Source organism: Ascaphus truei, unplaced genomic scaffold (assembly GCF_040206685.1).
Source record: "Ascaphus truei isolate aAscTru1 unplaced genomic scaffold, aAscTru1.hap1 HAP1_SCAFFOLD_985, whole genome shotgun sequence".
Taxonomy (NCBI): Eukaryota; Metazoa; Chordata; class Amphibia; order Anura; family Ascaphidae; genus Ascaphus; species Ascaphus truei.
In genome coordinates, this window is record NW_027457325.1 from 43,390 (window position 1) to 68,465 (window position 25,076).

A 25,076-nucleotide genomic window follows, 5' to 3' on the forward strand; every position below is an offset into this window, starting at 1 on the left:
CCGAAGGTACTTAAATTAAGTGCCGGGGGAGCTGCAGGGCCTCTGTAAACCTTTACTTACCTTGGCTCCACACGCGTCGCCATGGCAACGTGACGCCATGACGCTGGAGCCGAGGTGAGGGGGAGCAAGGGGGTGAGGTGACTGCCAGCAGGGGGCGCAGGGAAAAAAGTTTGCGCCCCCCTGTTATAGCTCATTGTAAAATCCTGAAATCTGGCAAAATATGAAATAGCTTTTGTAGCTCTGACCACAGCACCGTTGTAATAATTTCTTTCACTGTGATCTCTTGGTGTAAACCGTGACATGTTTAGGGGGTCAGTCCCTCCTAGGGGCAAAGTGTACTAATGGCAGTGACATGTTTAGGGGGTCAGTCCCTCCTAGGGGCAAAGTGTACTAATGGCAGTGACATGTTTAGGGGGTCAGTCCCTCCTAGGGGCAAAGTGTACTAATGGTAGTGACATGTTTAGGGGGTCAGTCCCTCCTAGGACCAATGTGTACTAATGGCAGTGACATGTTTAGGGGGTCAGTCCCTCCTAGCGGCAAAGTGTACTAATGGCAGTGACATGTTTTAGGGGTCAGTCCCTCCTAGGTCCAATGTGTACTAATGGCAGTGACCTGTTTAGGGGGTCAGTCCCTCCTAGGGGCAAAGTGTACTAATGGCAGTGACATGTTTAGCGGGTCAGTCCCTCCTAGGGGCAAAGTGTACTAATGGCAGTGACATGTTTATGGAGTTAAATTTTGGTTACAATTTTTTTTTTTTTTAAATCAAAATCTGACACCTAAGAAGAGCTTTAAAATCTTTGTTTAAAGGTATTTGCACACATGGGCAGCTGAAACTTGGGAGGGGTTTGATTTCTTTTTGCCTGATGTCACTGTACATTCAACAAGCGGTTATACAGGACAGGGTGGGCAAACGCTATGAAACATTTGATTGACAAATACACCCCCTCCAACTGGGAGGCCCCTAGAAAAAAAGAAATTCTGTATTTCTAAAGAAATAAAATTATCCAAATCTCGCTTTGAGCAGGAACATTTGGGAAAGCTAATTAGATGGTTACAGTCTCTGTAAAAGAATGGTTCCTTTGTCAGCTATCTGGGATTGCTCCCTAAATTGTCTGCATTTTACACATTATTACATACTATATATTAAGCAGTCTTTGTTTAATTTGCCGGATTATTGGATCATGTGTTTTGAAACCATTCCAAGGTAGACATGCCCTCAGTAATGTAAAGGGTCGCATTTCTAATGGTTTAAATAGCATTCTTAATCAAATCTAAACAATAACAGAGTCTTATAAGAAAATATCCCATATTATCCGCTTCGGTGACCTGTGCTGTTTAGTGCTTGGGTGTATACCCTAAATCAGCAGATAATTGACAAAACAGATTTGAATTCATTATGATGTTTTCCTGGTAACGCGGATGAAAATTAACCTCGAGTGATGGAAACACATCAAATGTAACGTAAGCGTCCCGGGGCGGACTATGGCATGATAACGAACTCTGCAAACCATCTGCATTTAATGATGTGTTAATGGCAAGATGCAATCAATTATACAAAGTGTAAGATAGATCATGGGATTCTTTTGCGTGTTACTAAAAATATTCAGCTGCCTTTTTTTCAAATGTCTCTTTGGAACCCATACTGTAAATTGATAAACTATTATTTTGACTGCTGTAGCATATCTGCTTGTTATCTGAACATTACATGCAGATATGAAGCATCTGTGGTTTTCAACCTGTGTTGTGTGGAAGCCTGGAGCTCTACAACAGGGGTGCACAAACTTATCTTCATGTGCCCCCTTTCTCTCCTCCCCACCGGCTCGCGCCTCCCTCCCCCCCCCCCTTGCACGGCTCCGGCGTCAAATGACGTCGCGGGGTCGTGTGACGTCACATTGACCCTGCAGCGTCATTTGATGCCGGTTGCCATGGAGATGCGTTGCAGTTTTGGGGTGCACGGTAAGAGGAGGAGGAGCGGCCGGATACTTTGCTGAGCCTTGGGACCATGAACAGTCTTTTGAAGTCTGATCTCAGATGATAAATGGATTACAAAGGCTTATACTCCTCAATCTTGTGTTATGGGTATTAGTAGTTTCAGTGGGATATTAAATGTTGTACTGCAACGTTAGAAAAAAATGTAATTCTTACTGCATCAATAGTATTTTTACGAGTGCTTGAGCTTCACAAAGTCACAGTACTTTGCTCTCGGGGTCCACAGAGTTAGAATTTTTTTTTCTTATAATGGTTTACAAAAGTTCTAAAAAGCTTGAAAAACACTGTTCTATATCATAAAGAAAGAGTCACTCGTTTATTTAAAGGTGACATTAGCAAAGAATTTCATTTTTATTTGTTTTCTTTATAAAGGTGTGAAGAGAAAATGTTTTACTTACTAACTTGGGGCAGGTAAATGGCAGATGAGGTTTAATACAGATACATGTAAGGTTATGCATTTGTAAACAAGAATAAACATGCAACTTAGAAATTAAATGGAGAAAAAATAGATGAATCCTTGATGGAGAAGGATTTAGGAGTGCTTGTAGACAGCAGGCTTAGCAATAGTGCCCAAAGTCATGCAGTAGCTGCAAAGGCAAACAAGATCTTATCTTGCATTAAACGGGGAATGGATGGAACAGAAGTAAACATAATTATGCCCCTTTACAAAGCATTAGTAAGACCGCACCTTGAATATGGAGTACAATTTTGGGCGCCACTACATAAAAAAAGACATTATGGAACTAGAGAGAGTGCAGAGAAGAGCCACCAAATTAATAAAGGGGATGGACAATCTGATTTAGGAGAAGAGGCTAGCTAAATTAGATTTGTTTACATTACAGGTTTCTGTTTTACTAAACCGTTCCTTGGAGCTGTATGGCTCCTCCCTTCGGTATAGAAGTCCTTACCAATTCTCCAATTAGCATCATGGTATAATACACCTCCATTGTCAGTCCACTCTTCACCTTCCTCTGAAGAGTAAGTGAGTGTTTATCACCGACAGAAAGAGAGATGTGCAAGTATTAATATTTCACACTAGGCTATTTGTGCACCCACAGTTTACCTTTATAATAAGGGAACATTGTCACTGGCTTTGGCCAAGCTTTTAATTGCACTAAATCACAAATATGCACATGCTTCATTTCTTTAACCCCTGCAGGGCACTTTCACATCACAAAGTTTAGTCCATAGGACAATAAGAAATTACATATATTCAGTGTAGGTTCCTGCTAAATAGTCTACCGTGATGAGGTTGGCGGCCTGAATCATGTTTTGATCAAAAGATGCAACCAAAGGACTCCTTTGTTACACAGACTTCGGTTCTACATGTAAACAGGTCACTAGTATATTGTGGCCCAGTTAGTAGGAGCACAGGAACTGTTCTTTGTTATCCATAGTTAGAAAAGAAGTGTCTAAGAGGGAATATGATAACGATATACAAATATATTATGAGACAATACAAGGAGCTTTCAAAAGAACTTTTCATCCCAAGGGTAGTACGAACAACACGGGGTCATCCCTTAAGGGTGGCGGAAAACAGAGATTTCACCAGCAACAAAGGAAAGGGTTCTTTACAGTAAGGGCAGTTACAGTGTGGGATTCATTACCCATGGAGACTGTGATGGCAGATACAATATAGCTCTTAAAAAAAGAGGCACTGTCTGTACCCTTTGGGACAAATGATTTGTTTTTCCTCCCCCTTGTTTTGGTGAAACTAAATTAACAGCAGAAAATTAATTTCTTAGGAAAGACCGAACAAAATGCCCAAGTACAAATGTGTCTATGTTTATTTTGAATGTTTTGTTCTTTTGGTTTCTGTATCGTAAAGTTGGAATGCGCTTTGAAATAGTCACATTGGGCAATGAGTTTATGACTAGTTTGGGATGTACGGGAGTCAAATCTTCTCCAGTTGTGTTTTTTGACCATATTTATGATGGGCTCTTAGCTTATTATGACATACCAAGTCATGGCAAAAAAGCTTATTTACCAGGGCAGGCGTGACAAACTGCAGTCCTCAAGGGCAACCAGCAGGTCAGGTTTTCAGGATATCCCTGCTTCAGCACAGGTGGCTCAATCAGTCCCTGCTTCAGTCTTCGATTGAGCCACCTGTGCTGAAGCAGGGATATCCTGGAAACCTGACCTGTTGGTAGCCCTTGAGGACTAAAGTTGGCCACCCCTGCTGTAGGGGATGATCTGACTAACTGCTACTTCCCCTTCTGTCTGCCAGACAGGGTTAATGGTGGTCATGTGATATGCTGCTGAGGTGATCACATGACCGGAAATTATCTCCAAGACTGAAAAGGTTAAAGCTGCAGTTTAAGCTGTCGTTTTAATTTTTTTCATTCATTCAATATGTGCATCAATACAATCTGCACACTGATAAGTGATTAGCTAAGTTGCTGATCGATCCGTTCTCCTGTGATCAATTGCTGAAGATTCAGCTCGGGGGTTCTTTAAATCACTGTCAGGCCCAGGCCATGGTGCCTTCGCCCGTGCGGAAGCTGTGGCGCTTTCCCTGGCCATGGTTGATGGGCCGTGGGGGGCGTTCTTAGGGGCGTCACAGAGCTGGTTCCCCTCATTTAGAGAGATAGTCAGAGACTTCTCCTTGATAGACATTTGGAGATCCCAACATCAGGAACAAAAAGATTTTACTTTCTACTCTGCTCCTCACCAGACCTACTCTCGTATAGACTATTTTCTGGTAACCAAGAATGTTCTAGAGGCTTCTTCAAATTCAGGTATTGGTCCGACTACTTGGTCAGACCATGGACCTATTACATTAATCCTCACTACTCCATTTGTGAAATCGAACTCTTATAACTGGAGACTAAACGACTCTTTACTGAACCATCCAGAAATAGTAAGGGAGATCAAAATAGCTCTAACAGGCTATTTTACCCTTAATTTAGGTTCTGTCACTTCACCGGCGGTCCTGTGGGAAGCCCATAAGGCCGCAATCAGAGGTGACCTTATTTCTATTGCATCTCACAGGATAAAGACTAAATTAAAATGACTCAAGGATTTGACAGACACATTTAATAAGTTGGAGCAACAACATAAATCTAATCCCTCGAAGAAAGTTTACAAAATTTTGACCGCCACCAGAAATGAGTTAAGGCAAATCCAGCTGGAGAATGTAGAGAAATCCTTTAATCGGACCAACCAGCGGTACTACGATAAGGGCAATAAAGCCGACAGACTTTTGCCACCACTATAATTGTAGGCTTAAGTCTTACAAATATATATTTGGATATATTTTTAGAAAGGAAATGTATACAGGGATATACTAAATAAGTAAACATGGGAAGAATCTTGATTCAGGGAGTAATCCGATTGCCAATTCTTGGAGTAAGGAAGGAATTTATTTTCCCCCTTATGCGATATCACTGGATGATATGACACTGGGGTTTTTTGTTTGCCTTCCTCTGGATCAATAAGTAAGTATAGATATAGAATAAAGTATCTGTTGTCTAAATTTAGCATAGGTTGAACTTGATGGACGTATGTCTTTTTTCAAACTCATCTACTATGTAACTATGTATGTACTGTATGTATGTGTATATATATATATATGTATGTATGTATTTCTGAGGCTCCTGAATATTCTAATACTCTTGGTCTGCTTGCAGATTGGCCTGGAATTAACAACCTTTTTGGACATCTGGAGAAGAGCTGAAACCTTTTTTGCAGCCAATATGGATTCTGTCCGTATGTGGCTTTTGAAGAAAGTCGATTTTCTAAAACACATGATCCTTGGTTCCCCAGATGTTGAACCTGCTCCCTTACCCCCATGGTCCTTAGAGTCACCTTTTCAGACCTGGAATATTTACTCCAAAGCGTCTTTGGCTGCTTCCATGCTTTGTTTCATTGGCTTCCTCGTCCTGTTCTCACGCAAGAAGCCGATAGGCCATTCAAAGAGTCTTGTCAAAAGAAAAACAGCTCTCAGGTTAAATGTCCGGACTGTACATAATCGCCCTACGCTGGACACTTGGCTAGAAGCATTTGCACTACTAATGGTCCTTTGCTTGTTCGTAACCATCCCATGGGAGTGGGTACGACTGTATCAGATTGAAGTGGCCAAAAAGACAACAGTCCTTTCAGAGGTAAGAAACCCATTTTCATTATTAAATCCATAACTTAAAAGAGGGATCATTTTTAATTTGTGCTGGGAATAAAAATTTCAGTTTGTTGGCTGATCTGATAATCCAAGAAATCACTTACAATAATTCCTATTCCCTTTTCTCACTGAAATAAATAAGAACCAGATATTGGGAATTTGAATAATTGTAATTATTTTATATAATTTTTTTGCTTCCTTTGTTATTCATTCTGTCTGAGTCACAGAGAATTGTTTTTTTGGGTCTGCCCCAAACACATTCCAGTTTTATGGCTGGTGGAATATTTTCCAGTATCTCATGTACTGTATGGTCCATCACACATCTCAGTGGGGAGGCAATTTGTTTCTTTTGAAGAACAGAAGTAACAGATATCTGTGGTCGAAACAAGATGTGTCCTGCTTCCTGGAAGTGAGTCCTCTGTGTCAGCCAAACATGCATACATATTCTCTCTGTCACTCGCATCCTTAATACCTGAATATCATATCAATCTTCTTAACAATGTATCAAGTACAGATGTGACCGCTGCTCCCTCTTACTTGTTACCCCCCACAACCTTATTGTGTCTGGTTTGCTGGCTGCTTTCATCTTAATAGTTAATAAAGGGGCAATCAAAGTAGCACTTAAAAAAAAAAAAATAGATATATATACGGGTTTGTTTTAATATACACAGCCTTTGATTACCTTTATTGATACCTAATTACCTAAGCTGCCAATCGATTCATTCTCCTGAGATCAATCGGCAAAGATCCTGCTGCTTCCCAGGGTTTACTAAGTGGCTGCGCCTTTCAGTTTCAATCAATCCTTCAGTCAGTGTAACTCCGCAGCTACAATGTATTCTTATATCACTAAGGTAACATCATCCGTTGTCAGGCCACGTCCATAGAAGGACAAGCCGCGCTGAGCCGTGCGGACGCTCCGCGCTGAGCCCCGGCATCCTCTATGAGGATGTTTTTAGAGGGGGCTCACGCGAGCGTCCGCAGGCGTGCTGAGGAGTTGGATTTTTCAGCCGGCAGCCAAGCTGTTTTTCAGCGCGCTGTCGGCTGAAAACATCCAATCAGCTCGAAGCAGCATCAACGTCACGGCGCCTCGACGTCGGTGCGTCGCGGGCGATTGGCCCAGCGACGTCACTGCCCACGCCTCCCCCTGCCTCCCGATCGCGGACGCTGGCTCGCCTGCATGGGCATGAAATCGCTCATGCTTGATCAGGTGAGCATCAGCGTCCGCGCGGCTCAGCGCTGCTCCACATTCTATGGACGCAGCCTCACAGTTTGCAGCTCAAACTGCTGGGAATATTGGCAACAAATGACCCCATTCAGGAAAGTGTTACAAAGATCTCACACTGCTGGGGAGGTGGGCTAAAGCCTGCTGTAGAAATCAAAGGATTTAAAAAAACACACACAGAATATTGTTCCTTTAAAGCAGCACTCCAAGCTGCTGTTTTTTATAGATTTTTTTCCCCCCTTTAATATGCGCATCAATACAATCCACACAATCATAGGTAATTAGCTAAGTTGCCGACTGATCCGTTCTCCTGCGAGAAGATTCGACTCGGGGGTTCACTAAATGGGTGATTGGTGGGTCATTGCAGCAGAAGAGGACTAAAGCTGCAACGTTCTGTGGCGAAAATCATGTGACCAGGCAGTCACTAGATACAATTGGTGCACTGCTAGAGAGAGGGCAGGGCTCAAAAAGGGGTGTGCCAGAGCCTGTTTCAGAAGAGGAAGGGGGTGTGACTTTGTAAATGCTTGCTATAGAAACAAAAATTATTGTTACATTATACTACATTAAAAAGGTCATTCACAGTTGTTTAAAAAAAATACTACAAGTATTTTCTTATAGTACAGAACTTATTCATTTAAAAAAAAAACATGTCGAATATTGCTCGGTCTGCAGCTTTAAGAGACTGAGTCAAGCTGAAGTGCCCTAAAATATTACCCCGCTTCCCTTTCAGTGATTACAGTTATATATTTAAATTGCTGGTTGTCGCATTAAGGATTTGTTGCAGATAGATTTTCTTTTGCCTTAACAATAGCATCATAAAACAGCCACGACTAGATGGGGAAAAAGCAGTGTGTCTGCCAACTCGCTCTATAACTCATGACTCCTAAAACGATATCAGAGACACGGCATCACACGTTACTCCCCCCTCTGACCCTCCCATTAATGCTGTCTCTACGACCGTTACAGTTTCCCTCCATAACGTTGTGACGATACGCCCTTTCCTCTGTTGCTCTACTGCTAAATCTAAAGCATTGGCATCGTTACATAGTTATATAGTTACGCAGTTACATAGTTACATCGTAGATGAGGTTGAAAAAAGACGTACGTCCATCAAGTTCAACCTCTGCTAAATTTAGATGAAACTTGATCCTATATTTGTATTTAAAGTAAATTGATCGAGAGGGAGGCAAACACAAGGCCCCAGTGAAATATCATCTAATGATGTCTCATAAGGGGGAAAATAAATTCCATCCTGACTCTAAATTTTGGCAAACAGATTACTCCCTGGATCAACATCCTTCCCATGTTTACTTATTTGGTATATCCCATTCTCGCCCATCTTGACTACTGTAACCTCCTGCTGTCCGGCCTTCCTGCCTCTCTCCTGTCTGCCCTACAATCTATCCTAAACGCTGCTGCTAGAATCACTTCACACTCTCCCAAATCTGTCTCTGCGTCTCCCCTGCTGAAATGCCTCTCCTGGCTTCCCATGAAATCCTATATTACTTAGAAAATTCTCCTTCTCTCTTTTTAAGGCTAAACATGTCCATCTCCTAAATATCTGACACACGCGCCTTCTCTCTCCACTTTCAAGGCCCTTCTTAAAACTCACCTCTTTAATTAAGCATTTCAGTAATTAGTACTCGCCCCCTGTATAAGCACTTACCATGACACCCGCCAAATGTCTCTGTAACAAAGTTCTCCCTACATACAGCAGGGCCCTGCTTCTCGGCGATCCGCTGGCACCGAGAAGGGGGCCGCCATGTTGAATTTGAAATCGCGCAGAACGGGCGGGTGCGCCCGGCCCGCATGCGCAGACCGGCAAAAATGCCAGTTTGCGCATGCGCAGCACTGAAAATCGCCGGATCCGCTTTCCGGCGATTTTCACGATACGGCGGGCCTCTGGAATGGAACCCGCCGTATACCCGGGGCCCTGCTGTACTACTACTACTACTACTAATAATAATAATAATAATAGCATTGTAATTATAATAATATAATTAACCATTATTAACTATTATTAACTATAGTTAATGTAATAACTACTACTACTACTACTACTACTAATAATAATAATAGCATGTTCTTGTATAGCGCTGGTAGGTTTACATACGCGTTACAGAGACATTTTGCAGGCACAGGTCCCTGACCCGTGGAGATTACAATCTATGTTTTTGGTGCCTGAGGCACAGGGAGATAAAGTGACTTGCCCAAGGTCACAAGGAGCCGACGCCGGGAACTGAACCAGGTTCACACTCAGTGCCAGTCAGTGTCTTTACTCACTGAGCCGCTCCTTCTCCCAGGTTCCCCTGCTTCACACTCAGTGCCAGTCAGTGTCTTTACTCACTGAGCCGCTCCTTCGCCTACATACAGCTTGGATTGTAAACTGCTCAGGGCCGGACTCTTTTTCATGATGATTCATGTTGTTTGGTGCGCTTACTCCCACTATGGAACTTATTCTATAGCCCTCGAAGCAGGCGATTGGGACGTTTTTGGACAAAATTCCCATTGTCCACAATGACCAGATAGGCCGTTTCGGCTGATCTAGTATAAGCCTACGATTTCTCACACTATCTTTCTGTGTATAATACTGGGAAGCACTATGTACATGGATGGTGCTATCCAAACAAAGATAAACATACATAAAACAAGCATTTTGTGGCATACTGACAGTTCTCCATGGAGTGGGATATATAAACCGCTATTGCATGGTTAGAACGGCAGTTCATGGTGCCCGGGTACCATGATATGTCCATCTTGCTTCCTAAGGTCAGTGGCCCCATGTAGTTGGACAGCAAGTTATTTCTGCTCCTAATGTTCCTTTTGGACTAAAGTACAATGTCAAAGTGCTGGGAAACGGCCTCAGGCGAGGAGGAGAATCCGGCTTGTGCAGCCAACGCGGCACAGACACACAATGTCTTCCAAGTGCCCGTCTCCTCTGAGACAGAGATACAAAGTAGCGCTCTACTCACACGTTCATAATGAAGCTCCCCACTAATGTGACAGCCAAGCACAGTGGGGACAAAACGTTTCTGGTCCCATATGGAGCTTTCGTTATGAACTTGTGAGTAGCGCGCTACTTTGTAGCTCTGTCTTTGAGGAGACCTGCCTTTTGGATTAAGCCCATCATACCAGAAGAGCTACATTTAATAATCTTTCAATGTAGTTTGTTCTCTGTTTATTTCATGCCATATTGCACGCTTCCTGTTAACACTATAATTGCTGCGGACGCTTCTTTTGTTTCTGCATTCAGCAGCTGTGTTGTATATACAGTCTTTTCTATTGCAACATATTCTGACCAAACAGAAATATCCAATGCCAATTCATTTCTGAATATGGGGATCTTTTAGTGCTTAGAATACAGCTGTGGCGCAGCTGGTTGTTTGCAAAGCACTGAATACATGCTCATCATTCAGAGGCTGATATTAATAACCTCCCCGGGTATTCACTATAATTGCCATTGTTTGGTTACTTTATATATGTACAGTATCATGCCGCTATTGTGGTAACTCTAAACACCGGTGACAAATCCATTGGCTTTATGATCTAAAAGTTGAACTGCATTTTTGACTGAAATTCACGTAAGCATTTCACCTTCAGAATGTAAAAATTTCCCCCTCACCCTGAAAATAAATATTTAGCATAACGGGTGCATTTTGTGGCCTTTTTAGCATAACCGTTGAAGAAACTTAAATATGACGCAGATCAGCGACTGGTTCCTTTCTGCTCAGAACTGGTAGATTTTTCTGTCGCCATAAAAAAGGGGAGAGAACGCCAGACCTGCATCTATTTATATTATCTGCACCCACTAAATTCTCCCCATGTCGTGCTGACACTCCCAGAATTCCTGGCTGGTGTGACGCATCTGCTACATTGGCACTGAGACGCAATGCCGGTGTAAGGGGGACTATGTTTTGTTGATTTGTGTTCCTTGATTAAACCGATCCTTTAGTACTGTAGCTCTATACATTTTCTGGCCGCTAAACCAAATCTTACAAAGTCTCCCCAAATGTGTTAGCATTCTGTGTGTCCTCTTCTGCTGCCTTACTTTCCTGGGGATGCGGGAGCTGACCTCCTGCAGTTTGCGAGGAGTTACTAGGGCAGAGGCGGCTAACTACAGTCCTCAAGGGCCACCAACAGGTCAGGCTTACAGGATATCCCTGCTTCAGCACAGGTGGCTCATTGAGGACGGGTTGGCCACACCTGCCCTAGGGTATAGAAGAGGTATGCATGTTCTGAAGAAGTGAAGAAACAGTTGTAGGAGTTTAAATCAGCAATCCTCCCCTCCCCCAATACCAACCAACCCCCCCCCCCCCTTTTTTTTTTTATATTTAAAGTTTTTTTATTGGTAAGCTTTACAACATTAACTGAAATAAAACATACAAAACAGTACAATGGTATTGAGGAAATGACAGAAATAATAATGGGGTGGAAATCAAAAAGGGGGAGGGATGGGAGGGGGGGACACATTAATTTGTAATACAGTGGTATTTACGTGTGAATTCTATCAGGTACATCTTAAAAATATGACATTTACTGCTAGATTCGGCTCATCTAGGGCAATTAATCTCCAAGGCAAGGGTTACGAATGGGTCTTTGATTTCCACCCTTGGGGTTTGACACCCCAAATGCTCTCATAAGAGGATAGTGTGCTGGTTGAGGCCTGGGATAGCGGCGTGTGTGCGATCCATGGGTGCCATACTCTGACATTTTATAGGCGTTTTCTTTGATTGTTGTACAAATGGAGCTCTTGATGGTAGCTTCAAAGATTTCCTCCCAGTCCTCACCATTCAACTCTCCATTGAGGTCTGTTTCCCATTGGGTCGTATATTTAAGTTTATTGCCCCTTTCTTCAGGGCTACCAGTAAAATAGCCGTGCAGTTGGGAGGTTAATTTCTATCTTTCTGACCATCCTATACATAAACTTTCAAATTTGGTTAGGGGAGCGAATCCCGAGTTAAAGGACCTTAGCTGTAGGAATCTAAAAAAAACTCCTGGTTAGAGATGTCCCAATTCCTATGGAAAAAGTCGAACTGTAATGGGTTGTTGTCCTTATTCAAGTCCATTACTCTCTCGACTCCTGCCCCACCCCAGCTTGTGGAGGCTTTGGTTTGGAGGCCAGGTAAGAAATCTGGGTTTCCCCATAATGGGGTCAATTGGGATTTTGCAGTGGTGAGAGAGAACTTCAGTCTGGTTGTGTCCCATATCTTTAACGAATGTGATGTGGTCGGTAGTGATTCTCTAAAACGTCTTTTATGTTGTGGCGGAAGCCAGATTAGTTTGTCGAGAGACAATGGGCTGGTCAGAGAAGATTCCATTTCTACCCACCTTCTCAAACTAGGGTCCAAGTGACTACTTGGGATAATTGGTCTTCTCTATAGTACGCCATTAGGCAGGGGAGTACAAAGCCTCCTGCTATTTGTCGGGGTAGTCAAAATTCTCCTGCTAATCCTAATTCCATATAGATTTAAATATGTCTCTGAGGCCTTGAGGGCCTTGATTTTAATGGGGATTGGGAGAGTTTGAAACCAACAGCAGTCGTCCAATCCAGGAAATTTGGAACTCAGTCCACATTATTAGCTCTTCTCGTAGCTTTTTTTAAATTAGTTTAATTAGTTAATTAGTTGTAATTAATTAGTTTGGGATAGTTTACTTGATGCAATTTGTTACAATTCAGGGCTTCTGATTTATTGTTGTTAATTTTAAACCCTGATAGTCTTTGAAAATTTGACGAGAGAGAGAGAGAGAGAGACTGACTCTCACTGCGAAGAGTGCTAACTTGTATGAATGATCACCTACTTGTATTCCTGTAATATCAGGATTATTCCTGATGGTCGCGGCCAACCCCCCTTTTTTTACAGAATGGAAAGAGGGGTGTAACAGAGTTTTTGTAGTCAGGGCTGTGTCCTACATACAGACACTTTGAAGGCTGAGGCTTAAAGTGGAAATCCAAGCCGGCCATTTTTTTCAGAATTATTTTATTTTTTAAAAGGGGGTCTCCGGAGCTGAACCTCGTTAATTTCGGCTCTGGCGATCCCCTACTTCCGGCGATACTTACCTCCATAGGGGGTGCCGGTAGCCACTCCGGTCAGCTTGTAGGGTTCACGTAATGGTGGAGTTTCCAAGCTCTTGCTCCCTGCGGGCCAATAGGAAGCCGTGACGTCATCAGGTTTGGCCACGCATCACACAGGAGCATGAAACTTTGCAGAGATACAGCTCCCCCACCCCCATGGTGCTAAGTATCTCAGGAAACAGGAGATCCCCAGAGCTGACATGAATGGGTTTGAGCCCCAGAGACCCCCTGCTTCAATCCTGAGTAGATTTATAATAATAACAACAACATCTCATGAATTGCTCGTTTAAAAGAGACAAGTTTATTGCAGCACAAACCTATTTACAGAACTCAGCAGCTCCAAATAACATAATGTGCTACCCTGCACGTCCTGTCTAAATGCTGTGTCTGAGACTTGCTCACAAGCAGTGACCTCCAGCCCTCTCCAGACCTAGATTCCGTCCAGCAGTTTCCCCAGGGATTCTCTCTCCATGACTGAGCCCATTGGCTGACTTTTATCAAGCACAGAGGCTGATTTAGCCGGAGTGTGCGGTGCTAGCAGCCTGGCACTACCCTCACCGATCCCCTCACTGCCCCCCACCCTCTTAGTAGAGATACCCTGGTATTACTACATGGGGGGCCCAGGGGTGGTGTTAAATGGCGTCCACTTGATTTCATCAACCTATGATGTTGTGGCTTCCTATTGGCCAGGGGTTTGGTGGCCATTTTGCTTTTCCTGGAGGGACATTTAAACTTGGGCTGCAGACAGTGTGGTTCAGATCCTGTAAAGAAAATATAAATATATGAGGAGGGGGAATTGATTATTTACACCCAGTAGTCTTGAATTGGTGCCGGCTTAATGGCAGTGCCGTCGCACTGTGCCCCGCGCTTACAGAGACCCCGCGCTCTCCCCACCCAGCAATTAAACTGATAAACTGATTGCCGGGGGAGAGTGCGGGGTCTCTGTAACACACTTACCTTCTCCGGCGGCATTCCCTCATGCAGGGTCCCCTTATCATGGCTCTGTGACGTGAGATCACATTGTCATGGCAACGCAGCACCATTTGACGTCGCGGAGCCATGATGACGCGACGCTGAGGAGATACCGCCAGAGAAGGTCCTTGCACGGAGCCCCACAAACATCCCGACCGGCGCTGGTCTTCACGCAGAAAAGTTTGTTTTGAAGCACTTCACAATTTCCTGCGACCAGCTGCATCATATGGAGTGGCTCAGTGAGGGGCTGACTGAAAGCAATGGCAGGGGGAGACTGGATCAAACCCCGGGGTGGGCTCCTGGTGATCTGGGGCAAATCACTCTATCTCCCTGTGCCAACATTAGATTATAGGGTTGTTAGGGCAGGGACTCGCTGAGCCAGTAAAATTCTATGTACACTGTCAGCCCTATACAGACAAGCAAGGCTTCTCTGCTCCCGATGATAACACAACGTAACACAGAATAGCTACAGCATAACATTTAATGGCAGTGATATCACAGAATATCCCGCTTAATGTGTCAGCAGGAGCATTAACCTTTGTTGCATCTCTAAAAAAAAAAATACAGCTCAACACCGTTATAACGCGATCCGCTACAACGCGAATCAGCTTATAACGCGGTCTGAGCATGGCTCCCGATTTTAAAACCTCCATTTTGCCGCGCGAGGACTTACCGGCATCTAGATCTCTCTCCTCACTTCATAGGAGCCCACGTGCTCTCCTCTCTGCATCTGTCCACGTGCTCTCCTCACTCTCCTCAGCAGTGTCAATTTTTTTTTCAAATTTTTTTTAAAAACATTTAATTCAATGCTTTATTGACTAACGGACACATACACACACCATGTGGGAATTGAACATTAGTACATTTTGTATAATACACATGCAGGGATCGAACTCAGGACCTTCCATATACTGATACCAATGCTTTACCTCTACACCATAGGCTGGGTGAAATTTTAACGCGATCCCAGTTGTGGACCCCAAGGACCGCGTTAAAACGGGGTTCAGCTGAATGTATTAAACTTTGTTAATCCACTTTCCCGCCCAAGATAAAAGTTCAGTTAGGACAGGGGCATGGTTATTAGGTTGATTTACACTTAAAAAAAACCATTTGACAAATAAGTATTTTTAAATAACATTTTAAACTTTTAACAAACCTAAATCTTAGAAGGGTTTTTACCATCCATAATGCTTTATGGTTACATGACTGTTTGTCAGACCCTAAAGCCGCAAGTAAATGGTTCTTTTTTTCCCCCTCAGTTCTTTATTTGCAAAGTACTTATTTAGGCCAGCATTAGTCCAACAGGTAAACAGAAGTAGCTAAAAAATACGCTGGTATCCGGTGTTCCCTGAAAAATGCAAAACATATTGATTTTTTTTTAATGGATTTTTTTAGACTAAACTCAGTGACATTAGTATAAAAAGAACCCATTTTTTAATGGGTTTCTGGCTCGACACGTGCACTAATTAATTGAGCAGGCTAATTGCCGTTTCCCAACTCCAGCCCACAAGGGACCCCTAACAGTCCAGGTTTTAAGGATATCCCGGCTTGAGCACAGGTGGCTCGGGTCAAAACCATTGAGCCACCTGTGCTGATCTGAGCATCTTCTTAAGACCTGGATTGTTTGGACTCCGTGAGGACTGGAGTTGGGAAAACACTGATTTTAGGGTAATCCGTGAAAAGGAAGGAAGGAAGGTAACAAGTGGCATGCTTTTAAACATATGCCCATGTTTTCCCCCATGGCAGTCGAGGGGTTAACCTGCCTGCCCGCCGCCATGTTATGTGTTCCCTACATTTTCTGGATGCGGATGAAAGCTCCGAATTCCAAGAGCTGCCTCGCAATTTCAGATGAAAGTTGTACAAGAAAATCAACCAAACCGCACCCCCCATCCTCTTCCCCTTTTTTATTAACCACAGAAACAATACAGTATGTGCACATGACAAAAAGAATACACTTCATGAATGGCCACACTTTGTCACATCTGTCCCAGATGTTTCCTCTTTCTTGGTAGTCATCCACTGTATCCTTTTTACGGCATTTAAAAAGAATTGCTCTCTCCTTCTGGTGGTGTGTATGTGTATGTGTATACCGGTATTACCTCTCTGGCCGTGTATGTGTATACCGGTATTACCTCTCTGGGTGTGTATGTGTATACCGGTATTACCTCTCTGGCCGTGTATGTGTATACCGGTATTACCTCTCTGGCCGTGTATGTGTATACCGGTATTACCTCTCTGGCCGTGTATGTGTATACCGGTATTACCTCTCTGGCCATATATGTGTATACCAGTATTACCTCTCTCGGCGTGTATGTGTATACCGGTATTACCTGTCTGGACATAGTGACCTGACCAGCTTGGAGGGCCGCGGGATTTTCCCGAGCAGGGCTGTTGCTATGGGGCTGGGCAGCTTTCTCCATCCTGATTATGTAGAGTAGTGGGTGCTCTAATAGTGCCAGGAATATATTCAGTATTCATCAAATGTCATGGAACAAATGGCTTTCCTTATTGGAGTTGGTATACTTCTAGGTGAGGGATAATAATGTCAACTTAGTCAAATTTCCTGAAGATAGCAGAAAAAATGATGGTCTCACTTTGCCGCACCTCATTGGAGACAGTAATATAGCTTATACCTCTCCCATCGCACATTTTTGGTCTCTGTTGCTGACATGTCTTTGTCTCCTGTTAATCTATCCGTTGGTGTATCTTAAGGCAGGGGAGCACAATCTTTTTCTCCTGTGTCCCCCTGACAGCTGTCCCCGTCTCTGGGTGCGCCCCCCCCCCCCTTACATTGCTTCCAGCGTTCTGGGCGTCATGACGTCACGTTGTCATAGCAATGTGACATCACATGACCCCGTGGCGTCATTTGATGCCGCATTGCCATGGCGACACATCACCAGAAGTCGTCTGAACCAAGATAAGGGAAGTTTACAGAGGACTTCGGCACTTCCCCGGCATTTAATTTAAGTGCCTTCAGAAAGCGCGCAGGACCTCTGTAACCCCCCACCCCCACCCCCCCGCAGATAATCTCATGCCCCCCAATTTGCGCAACCCAGCCTTAAGGCTCTGTTCTGGGACATCTCCTTTTCTCTCAACATACTATCACTTGGTGTCCTCATCAACTCTTTTGTCCTTGGGTATCATTTCTAAGCAGATGATGCACAAATATATCCACCCTAACCCCTAACCTCCCGCCTATAATCCAGTCCCAAGTCTCGGGTTGCCTCTTGGCTATATTTTCGTGGATGGTGCTCCGCCGCCTTAAACTTAATATGTCTAAAACTGAGCTCATATTTCCTCCTGAACCTGACCTAAAAGCCCCTTTCTCCATCACTGTACAAGATACCATCATCCTATCCTGTCACCAAAGCGCGTTGCCTAGGAGGGACATTTGACTCCTCCCTTTCCTTCTCCATTCACTGCATGGCCACAATGTGTTGCTTCTTCCTCAGTAATATTGCCAAGACCCGCCCTTTCCTCTGTCAACGTTCTGCTAAAACGGTAATGCATGCAGGGTTGCCACCTTCTGCTCAATGATAACCCGGAGATTCAAATGAAAATTAAAAAAAAGGGTTTTATTTACAGTATATATTTAACTGTCTTACCGTCTCTGGCGGCTGCATCTCCCCCTGCATGGTCCAATCAAGATGGCTCAGCGATGTCACGGTCACGTGACACCGTGGAGCCATTGTTAACAATTCCTTTTGAGGGACATTCCATCTGAGAAAAGCAGCTGGTTATCAGAAGAATCTACCATCAAGACTCAAGAAAGAGCAACGAGATCAAGTTGAAGGAAGAGACGGGAAGAAGATAAAGAAAAGAAACCTTGATGAGATAACACTTACACAAGGCCGTGTAAGTATTTTTAATTATATTATACACTCTACCATCAGCCCATCCACTAACTTGGGGATTGATATCCCAGTAGCTGTTAAACTATCATTCAGTGTTTCTCCCCCCTTTTCTCCTTGTTTCTGTTTTGGTGTATTGAGATAGAGTGTAACATATTTTAACAGAAGCATGTATAGAAGTATATTTTATTAAGTAGCAGTGTTTTACTAAAATATGTTTTACTTTATACATGCAACATTAGGCAGGGTCTTTTCATATCAGGATCAAAGGAGTCATCTCTTGGAAGTCCCATAGATCAAAGTAACACTTGTGCCATAGGTGTGAGCAGCCAGATGGGCAGGATAGCTAAGTTAAGTGCTAGCATCCTGGGATGAAGGCAAGCTATCCTGTTCAGTTGTCACGTGCCCCAGACTTTCGGGCATTGAGTCTGCGGGGGGCTTAGAATAGTAAGTGAGCAAGATGGAGATCTTGCGCACATGCCCTCTTACTTTTCTGAAGCCATAGGTGCCAGCTTTCACAAACCTGGCAAAGTGTGTAATTGGTCAGTGATTAAATTCCCATGCCGGGGGTTGGTGGACAAGCTGTGGGACTGCCTGTCCCAAAGTGTATAAGACAGCTAGTCACAATCCCAGAGGTGGGATTCAATGTGTGTTCCAAGAATTCCAAGCTCTGAGTAAGTCATCTAAGATTCTCAGAGGCTAAGGGGCCTATGCATTAAGCGTTCATAAGCCACTTATCAAGCACTTACCGCCCAAAATGCCTGCTGCTTTTCAGTAAGTGGTAATAAGTGGGTAATAAAAGACTGAATCGCTCAAAAAAAATTGCTCATAAAAAAAAATCACTGAGGCAGCGGTGATAAGCCATTTATCACCGCTTTTCGGCATGTTCATAAACTCACGCAATTCTAGTAGCAGTGATTAGGCTATGAACGCCTATCACCGCTCTAGAATGGTGATTTTATCACAAAATCCTCACGCCAGAAAAAGTTGGCGTAAAGGTGTTGGAAAGCTGCAGAGGAGCGGCGAGATGGGATTTAGAAAGAAATCCTGCATAGGATTGATGCCGGGAATCTCTGGAGCTGATATACATTAATATTAGCACTATTATGCAATAAAAATGCATTTACAGTAAACTTCATTACCATGGCGAATAGCCTCAGGGACACCCTACTTCCTGAGATACAGGCCCCGTTATGGGGTGCCGGTATCGCCTATGCATTTAAATGTCCGCGTCACGTGACCATGGGATTAAAATGCATAGGAGACACCGGCACCCCATAACAGGGCCTGTATCTCGGGAAGTTGGGGGTCCCCGAGGCTGAAACCAATTCAGTTCAGCTCAGGAGACCCCTTGCTCATGTAAACTATTAACAAAATTAAAATTTATACACATACATTTCGGGCGAGATTTGCACAGGGAGAGACGGCTCTCTCAGAGCAGCTCTCTCTGCAGCAGATACAACTCGCGGGGTAAGGCCTTTTCAGAGGGTCGTTAAAGCTGCAGTTCATGCAATATCCTGCATGTGTGTTTTTTTTTAATAAATCAGTTCTGTAGTAAGAAAAAATACTTTTAGCATTTTCTGTTTTAAAAAAAAAAAACACCTTTGAAAGACCAATTTCTTTGTATTCTATTTTAACAAGCATGCTTGTTCCTATAGCAACGATTTACATTCCCCATATTTAAAGATGTCGCCAAACTTTGCCGATCAATAGACAAAGAACGAATTGACCGGCAGCTATGCAGTTCTTTAGGTAAGTAGAGATTGCCCACATGAAACTATTGAAGTTAAAAAAAAAAAAAAAAAATAAAAAAAAAAAAAAAAAAAAAACGGGAGCCTGAACTGCAGCTTTAATCAGATCACCGGCTTATCGCCCGTTTTGTGAATTTTTCTATGACAGGTAATGAAGGCTTTCTGATACCGTGATAGCAACGCTCATAAAAACGGTGATTTAAATGGCCCGGTGATTTTTTTTTATGAACCTTTAGTGCATAGGCCCCTAAGTGTAACGTAACAAGTCTCTAGCAGGAAGATGCTACTTGCAGTAAAAGCTGCCTGGATTATTTAGCTGTTTGTTTTGCAATGGTTACTAGGATAAGCTTGGTCATAAGCCCCTACAACTAGGAAAGGTGTTATGCTACCCCTGGTTTCCAAAGTAAGTGTAAATTGTGTTGCATTGTGTGTTGGTCTTTTCCTGAAATAAATGACAATTTATTTTACCTCCTTGTTTTGCTCAATCATATGACCCTGGTCTCCCGTGACATTGACACAATGCAGACAGCAATATAATAACTCTGTTACACAATTAGGGGTATTTATCGCAGCAGAGAAAATGACACTACTTGGGACCTATTTATCAAGTGAGTACAGTAGTGCAATTTGTTATTGACAAAAAGAAACACAGTTTAAATCTGTGACTGTTATTCTCTGTAATTTTAGAACCCGCAGTCTGTTCTTTACAAACCAATATATACATTTCCAATGCAAAATATCAGGTATTCGTAAACCTAGTCATACATATATTAAGAAGGCTATGCTGAAATGTATACATGCTGCTACTGGTATAATCTTTTTCTTATTACTGACGGGGGAGGGGAAACACAAGCTCCCTTAAGCAGTTTTAGATCAAAAACATTTTATTATTTAATTGTATTTTTTGACAAAGCAGGTTTTTTCTTGTGTGCAGGAACTCAATCAATCTTCCTAGGTTTCTTCCCTGATGTCCGAGGGTGTGAACAGTGCTAAAGACGGATGTGTACTTTGCAGACATCCGTGGAAGTCTTTGGAATCTCTTTGTATTTGGTGAACTAATCGGTATGGAATTGTCAGGATGAACTTGTACATTATCATTACCCTTGTCAGAAAACAACAAGGATTTATGTGTATTTCTATTGTGTTTTAACATTTGGCTGCGAGTAAAGCACCGGGGAATAATAACACAAGTCGCTGTGTTCTTTTCCAGCAGTCAGTCCCCTGGCTGTTTCGCAGCATGTTATACAATCCAAACGCTCTCCCTTCTACTCTCGAGTGTTTCACGATCAGTCTACGACGTTTGTTTGCAGGCCTTTTTGCCGCAACCGAATCTCTGCCGGCGCTCATGCGCCACTCAGCTTGCCGCAGGGACATCTCGCCACCAACATAATCCCTTAACCTTAACCCTTACACTAAAAACCCCTAATACCGATGCTACCCCCTACCCTAAAAATCTTAGCCCCTTATCCCAATCCCCTGCCCTAAAAACCTAACCCCACACCCAGAAACTGCTATCCTTAACCCCCGACCCTAACCGCTAAAACCACTTAAATTAAATGAGTTTATTGTCGCCGTGGCTGTGTCCAGTGGCGGAGCAGCTGTGGCAAAGGGTCCATCAGCGACCAAACGCTGGCGGAGACTCAGTCACGGCTAGTCAGCCGCGTCCAAACGCCTGATTCCGTTTTACGATACAAACCTATGCCGTGTTCTCAAAGATCTGTGACATGAGCTCTTTCCATCTATTCATTTTCTGCAATTAAAGTGCTTCACGCCTAAGAAGGGCGTTATTTCTCCTTCTACGTGTATCACTCTTATTACAAAACAATGCACGTTTTTAACCAAACACATAATACTTGTAAACGTCCCCATATTTATTAAAGAGCTTTTAGTAGGTTGGAAACATATGTGCAAAAACATCTACACACACACTGCAGGACCCCCTCCTATTTACATAAAATTCTGTAGTATATTAAACACTTTTTGAAATGTCGAATTATATTATAACCATCCTCGCACTGATGAGACTCAAGGTCGAAACTGCTGTCTGTGAGTAGGGTTACTGGCTCTGCACTTCTTGAAAAAGCTGTGGAATACGGCAGGCATAAGCTTATAGGGGATAAGAAGCAAAAAGGTGACACTGTGTGCTCATTTGCATGTCATTACCCAGAATCCCTGGCTGCAGGGGAAGCATTGTATGTAGGTTTGCTGGGTGGCTTCTCCAAAAATACTGGACACAATAGTTAAAGATGAAACACACACATACCTCTCACCCCTCTCTGCTGCATGCTGTTTTCTCCTCTCCTTGGCCCCACCCTCAGGTTCCTGACGCCTCCTGTTTGGCTGATGATGGATAATACAGCCAATCAGGGTGCAGGAAGCTGCCCAGCACCCTGCTTGGAAATATCCCACGGCTGCCCGAGACAGTTAGGTCACTATGTCCAGAGAGGTAATACCAGACACATACATGTCCAGTATTACCTCTCATTTTTTTTGTGGCCAGTGTTCAAATACAGGACAGCCAGGTTCAATACTGGACACCTGGCAACCTATTGTTTGCAGACCTGTTTGAGACGTGATTGTGCTCACAACATGGGATTTTTATTTGCTTAATTATAGGTGAGAGGTTTTTTTGGGTTTCTGTTGGTAAAATGTATTTGATTGAGCCACCTGTGCTGAAGCAGGGATATCCGGAAAACCTGACCTGTTGGTGGTCCTTGAGGACTGGAGTTTGAGCACCCCTGACAGAGAATTTTGGGGCTGGGTTTGAGAGCCAGTCACCCATACAAGCAGTGACTTCAAGACCACTTCCGTTTGTGGTAAGGATAAAATTTTGACATTCTAGATTGTGTATCTAGTTCAAGTGTGTGTATCTCTCAGAGGAATTCGCATTCGGCCTGTTTGTGCATACAGTAACGTGAAGCCAGCCGCCGGACATGGACTTTTGAACTCTTAATCTTACGTAAAAGCTTAAAAAGACGAATGTTACCTCTCCTGTGGCTAATCTTGGCCTCCAATATTCCTCCTTGCCATGACATTTCCTTCAGATTCCCTTTCAGATTCGGTGATATATCAAACAGAACAGTTTGATCGTTAGAATTGCTTCTTGCTACCAGTTTGCTGTACAGGCGAGGGGATGCCCGGCTTAAGGCCAAGGTGAGCAAGGCAGTTGCTTTGGGCCCCGCGCTTTCAGGCGCCCGACGCTCCCTCCTCTCCCTCCTATCGGCGCCGAAATCCAAATTCCGCCCGACAGGGGAGAACTGGAGGAGGGAGCTGGGGAGTCCCCAAACTGGCGCATGTCCGCACCGCTGCTCGCCCCGTTAGGGTGGGGGTGTGTGTGCGCGGCTGAGGGAGGCGTGCATGCGTTGCGCGGGGTGGTCTTACCTTATCCAGAGCGGCCTTCCTTCTACAGCATCATGGCGACGTGTTGCCATGACATCATGACACTGCAGGAGGAGGGGCCCCGTTTAAACTATGTTTGGAACATTTTATAAAGATGTAATTTTTTCTCAAACATGGCAGTTCAAACAAACCTCTCAAGGCCAAGTTGGAAAACATCTTCTCATTTTAAATCCAGGAGTCCAAATAGATTTCTAACACAGCAGAATGTAACGATTGACATGGCAGAGTCACTTAAGCTATGTTTGGAACACCGCAATCTTGGCTAACCGACTTGGAGCACATCTGCTTGAAATTGTTGCACGACATTTTTGGGTGCGCTAATGTTTTTTTACATTCTGTAACTTGAAACATTTACAAGCTTGGAAGGGGAAACAAAAACACTATTTAAAATGTCCTGTTAATAAAAAAAATGTAAATAGCTTGACATTAATAGACAAACACGGAGCACTTAACCAATTCCCCATCTATTATGCTAGTGGTTACAGTTTTGTTTCATGTTCCCACCCCTGCCCACCACAAAGACTTCTTAACAATGACTCTATGCCCATCACATGAAATGTTCCATATTGGGGTTGCCAGGTGTCCAGTTTTGAACCGGACAGACCGATATTTTGCCCCTATGTCTGGTAAAAGATATGGGGTAATACCGGACATTTGAGTATCCGGTATTACCACTCTGAGCGTGGGGGGAGAGCCGGGACATGTGTCCGGTATTACCTCTCTGAGCGTGGGGGGAGAGCCGGGGCAGGTGTCCGGTATTACCTCTCTGAGCGTGGGGGGAGAGCCGGGACATGTGTCCGGTATTACCTCTCTGAGCGTGGGGGGAGAGCCGGGACATGTGTCCGGTATTACCTCTCTGAGCGTGGGGGGAGAGCCGGGACGTGTCCGGTATTACCTCTCTGAGCGTGGGGGGAGAGCCGGGACATGTGTCCGGTATTACCTCTCTGAGCGTGGGGGGAGAGCCGGGACATGTGTCCGGTATTACCTCTCTGAATGGGCAGCGCGAGCAGGGCCGCAGACAGGGGGAGAAGAGCCGGGGCAGGTGTCCGGTATTACCTCTCTGAGCGTGGGGGGAGAGCCGGGGCAGGTGTCCGGTATTACCTCTCTGAGCGTGGGGGGAGAGCCGGGACATGTGTCCGGTATTACCTCTCTGAGCGTGGGGGGAGAGCCGGGACATGTGTCCGGTATTACCTCTCTGAGCGTGGGGGGAGAGCCGGGGCAGGTGTCCGGTATTACCTCTCTGAGCGTGGGGGGAGAGCCGGGACATGTGTCCGGTATTACCTCTCTGAACGTGCAGTGAGCAGGGCCGCAGACGGGGGGGGGAGGAGGGAGAGCCGGGACAGGCGTCCGGTATTCCCTCTCTGAATGTGCAGTGAGCAGCGCGAGCAGGGCCGCAGACGGGGGGGGGAGGTGAGAGCCGGAACATGTGTCCGGTATTAACTCTCTGAACGTGCGGTGAGCAGCGCGAGCAGCGCCGCAGATAGGTGGGGGGGAGAGTCGAGGCATGTGTCAAGCACTGGTCAAGAAAACTTCCATAAGAGGCCGTGTGATTCATTTCAATTAGAAACCTGTTGGAGCAAAATTGAGTCTCATTGTCCCAAAAAATGCCTACAGATAAATTGAAACGGCAGGTAAAGGTAAACCGCAGACAAAATAAAAATGTACGTATCAAATCTGTTTTCGTTTTTTTTAATCTACATTG

The 25,076-nt window shown here is 44.1% G+C and overlaps 1 protein-coding gene across 1 annotated transcript in view; it reads left to right on the forward strand.

Annotated features, from left to right (window-relative positions):
* LOC142486774 (uncharacterized) overlaps window positions 1-25,076 on the forward strand; it is a gene marked incomplete at its 3' end in the record, with an annotated part of 86,182 nt that overhangs the window by 24,683 nt on the left and 36,423 nt on the right. Inside the window, exon 3 of the mRNA XM_075585230.1 lies at window positions 5,619-6,092. Coding sequence (XP_075441345.1) covers window positions 5,619-6,092 — 474 coding nt within the window. The remainder of the gene's footprint in view (window positions 1-5,618; window positions 6,093-25,076) is intronic.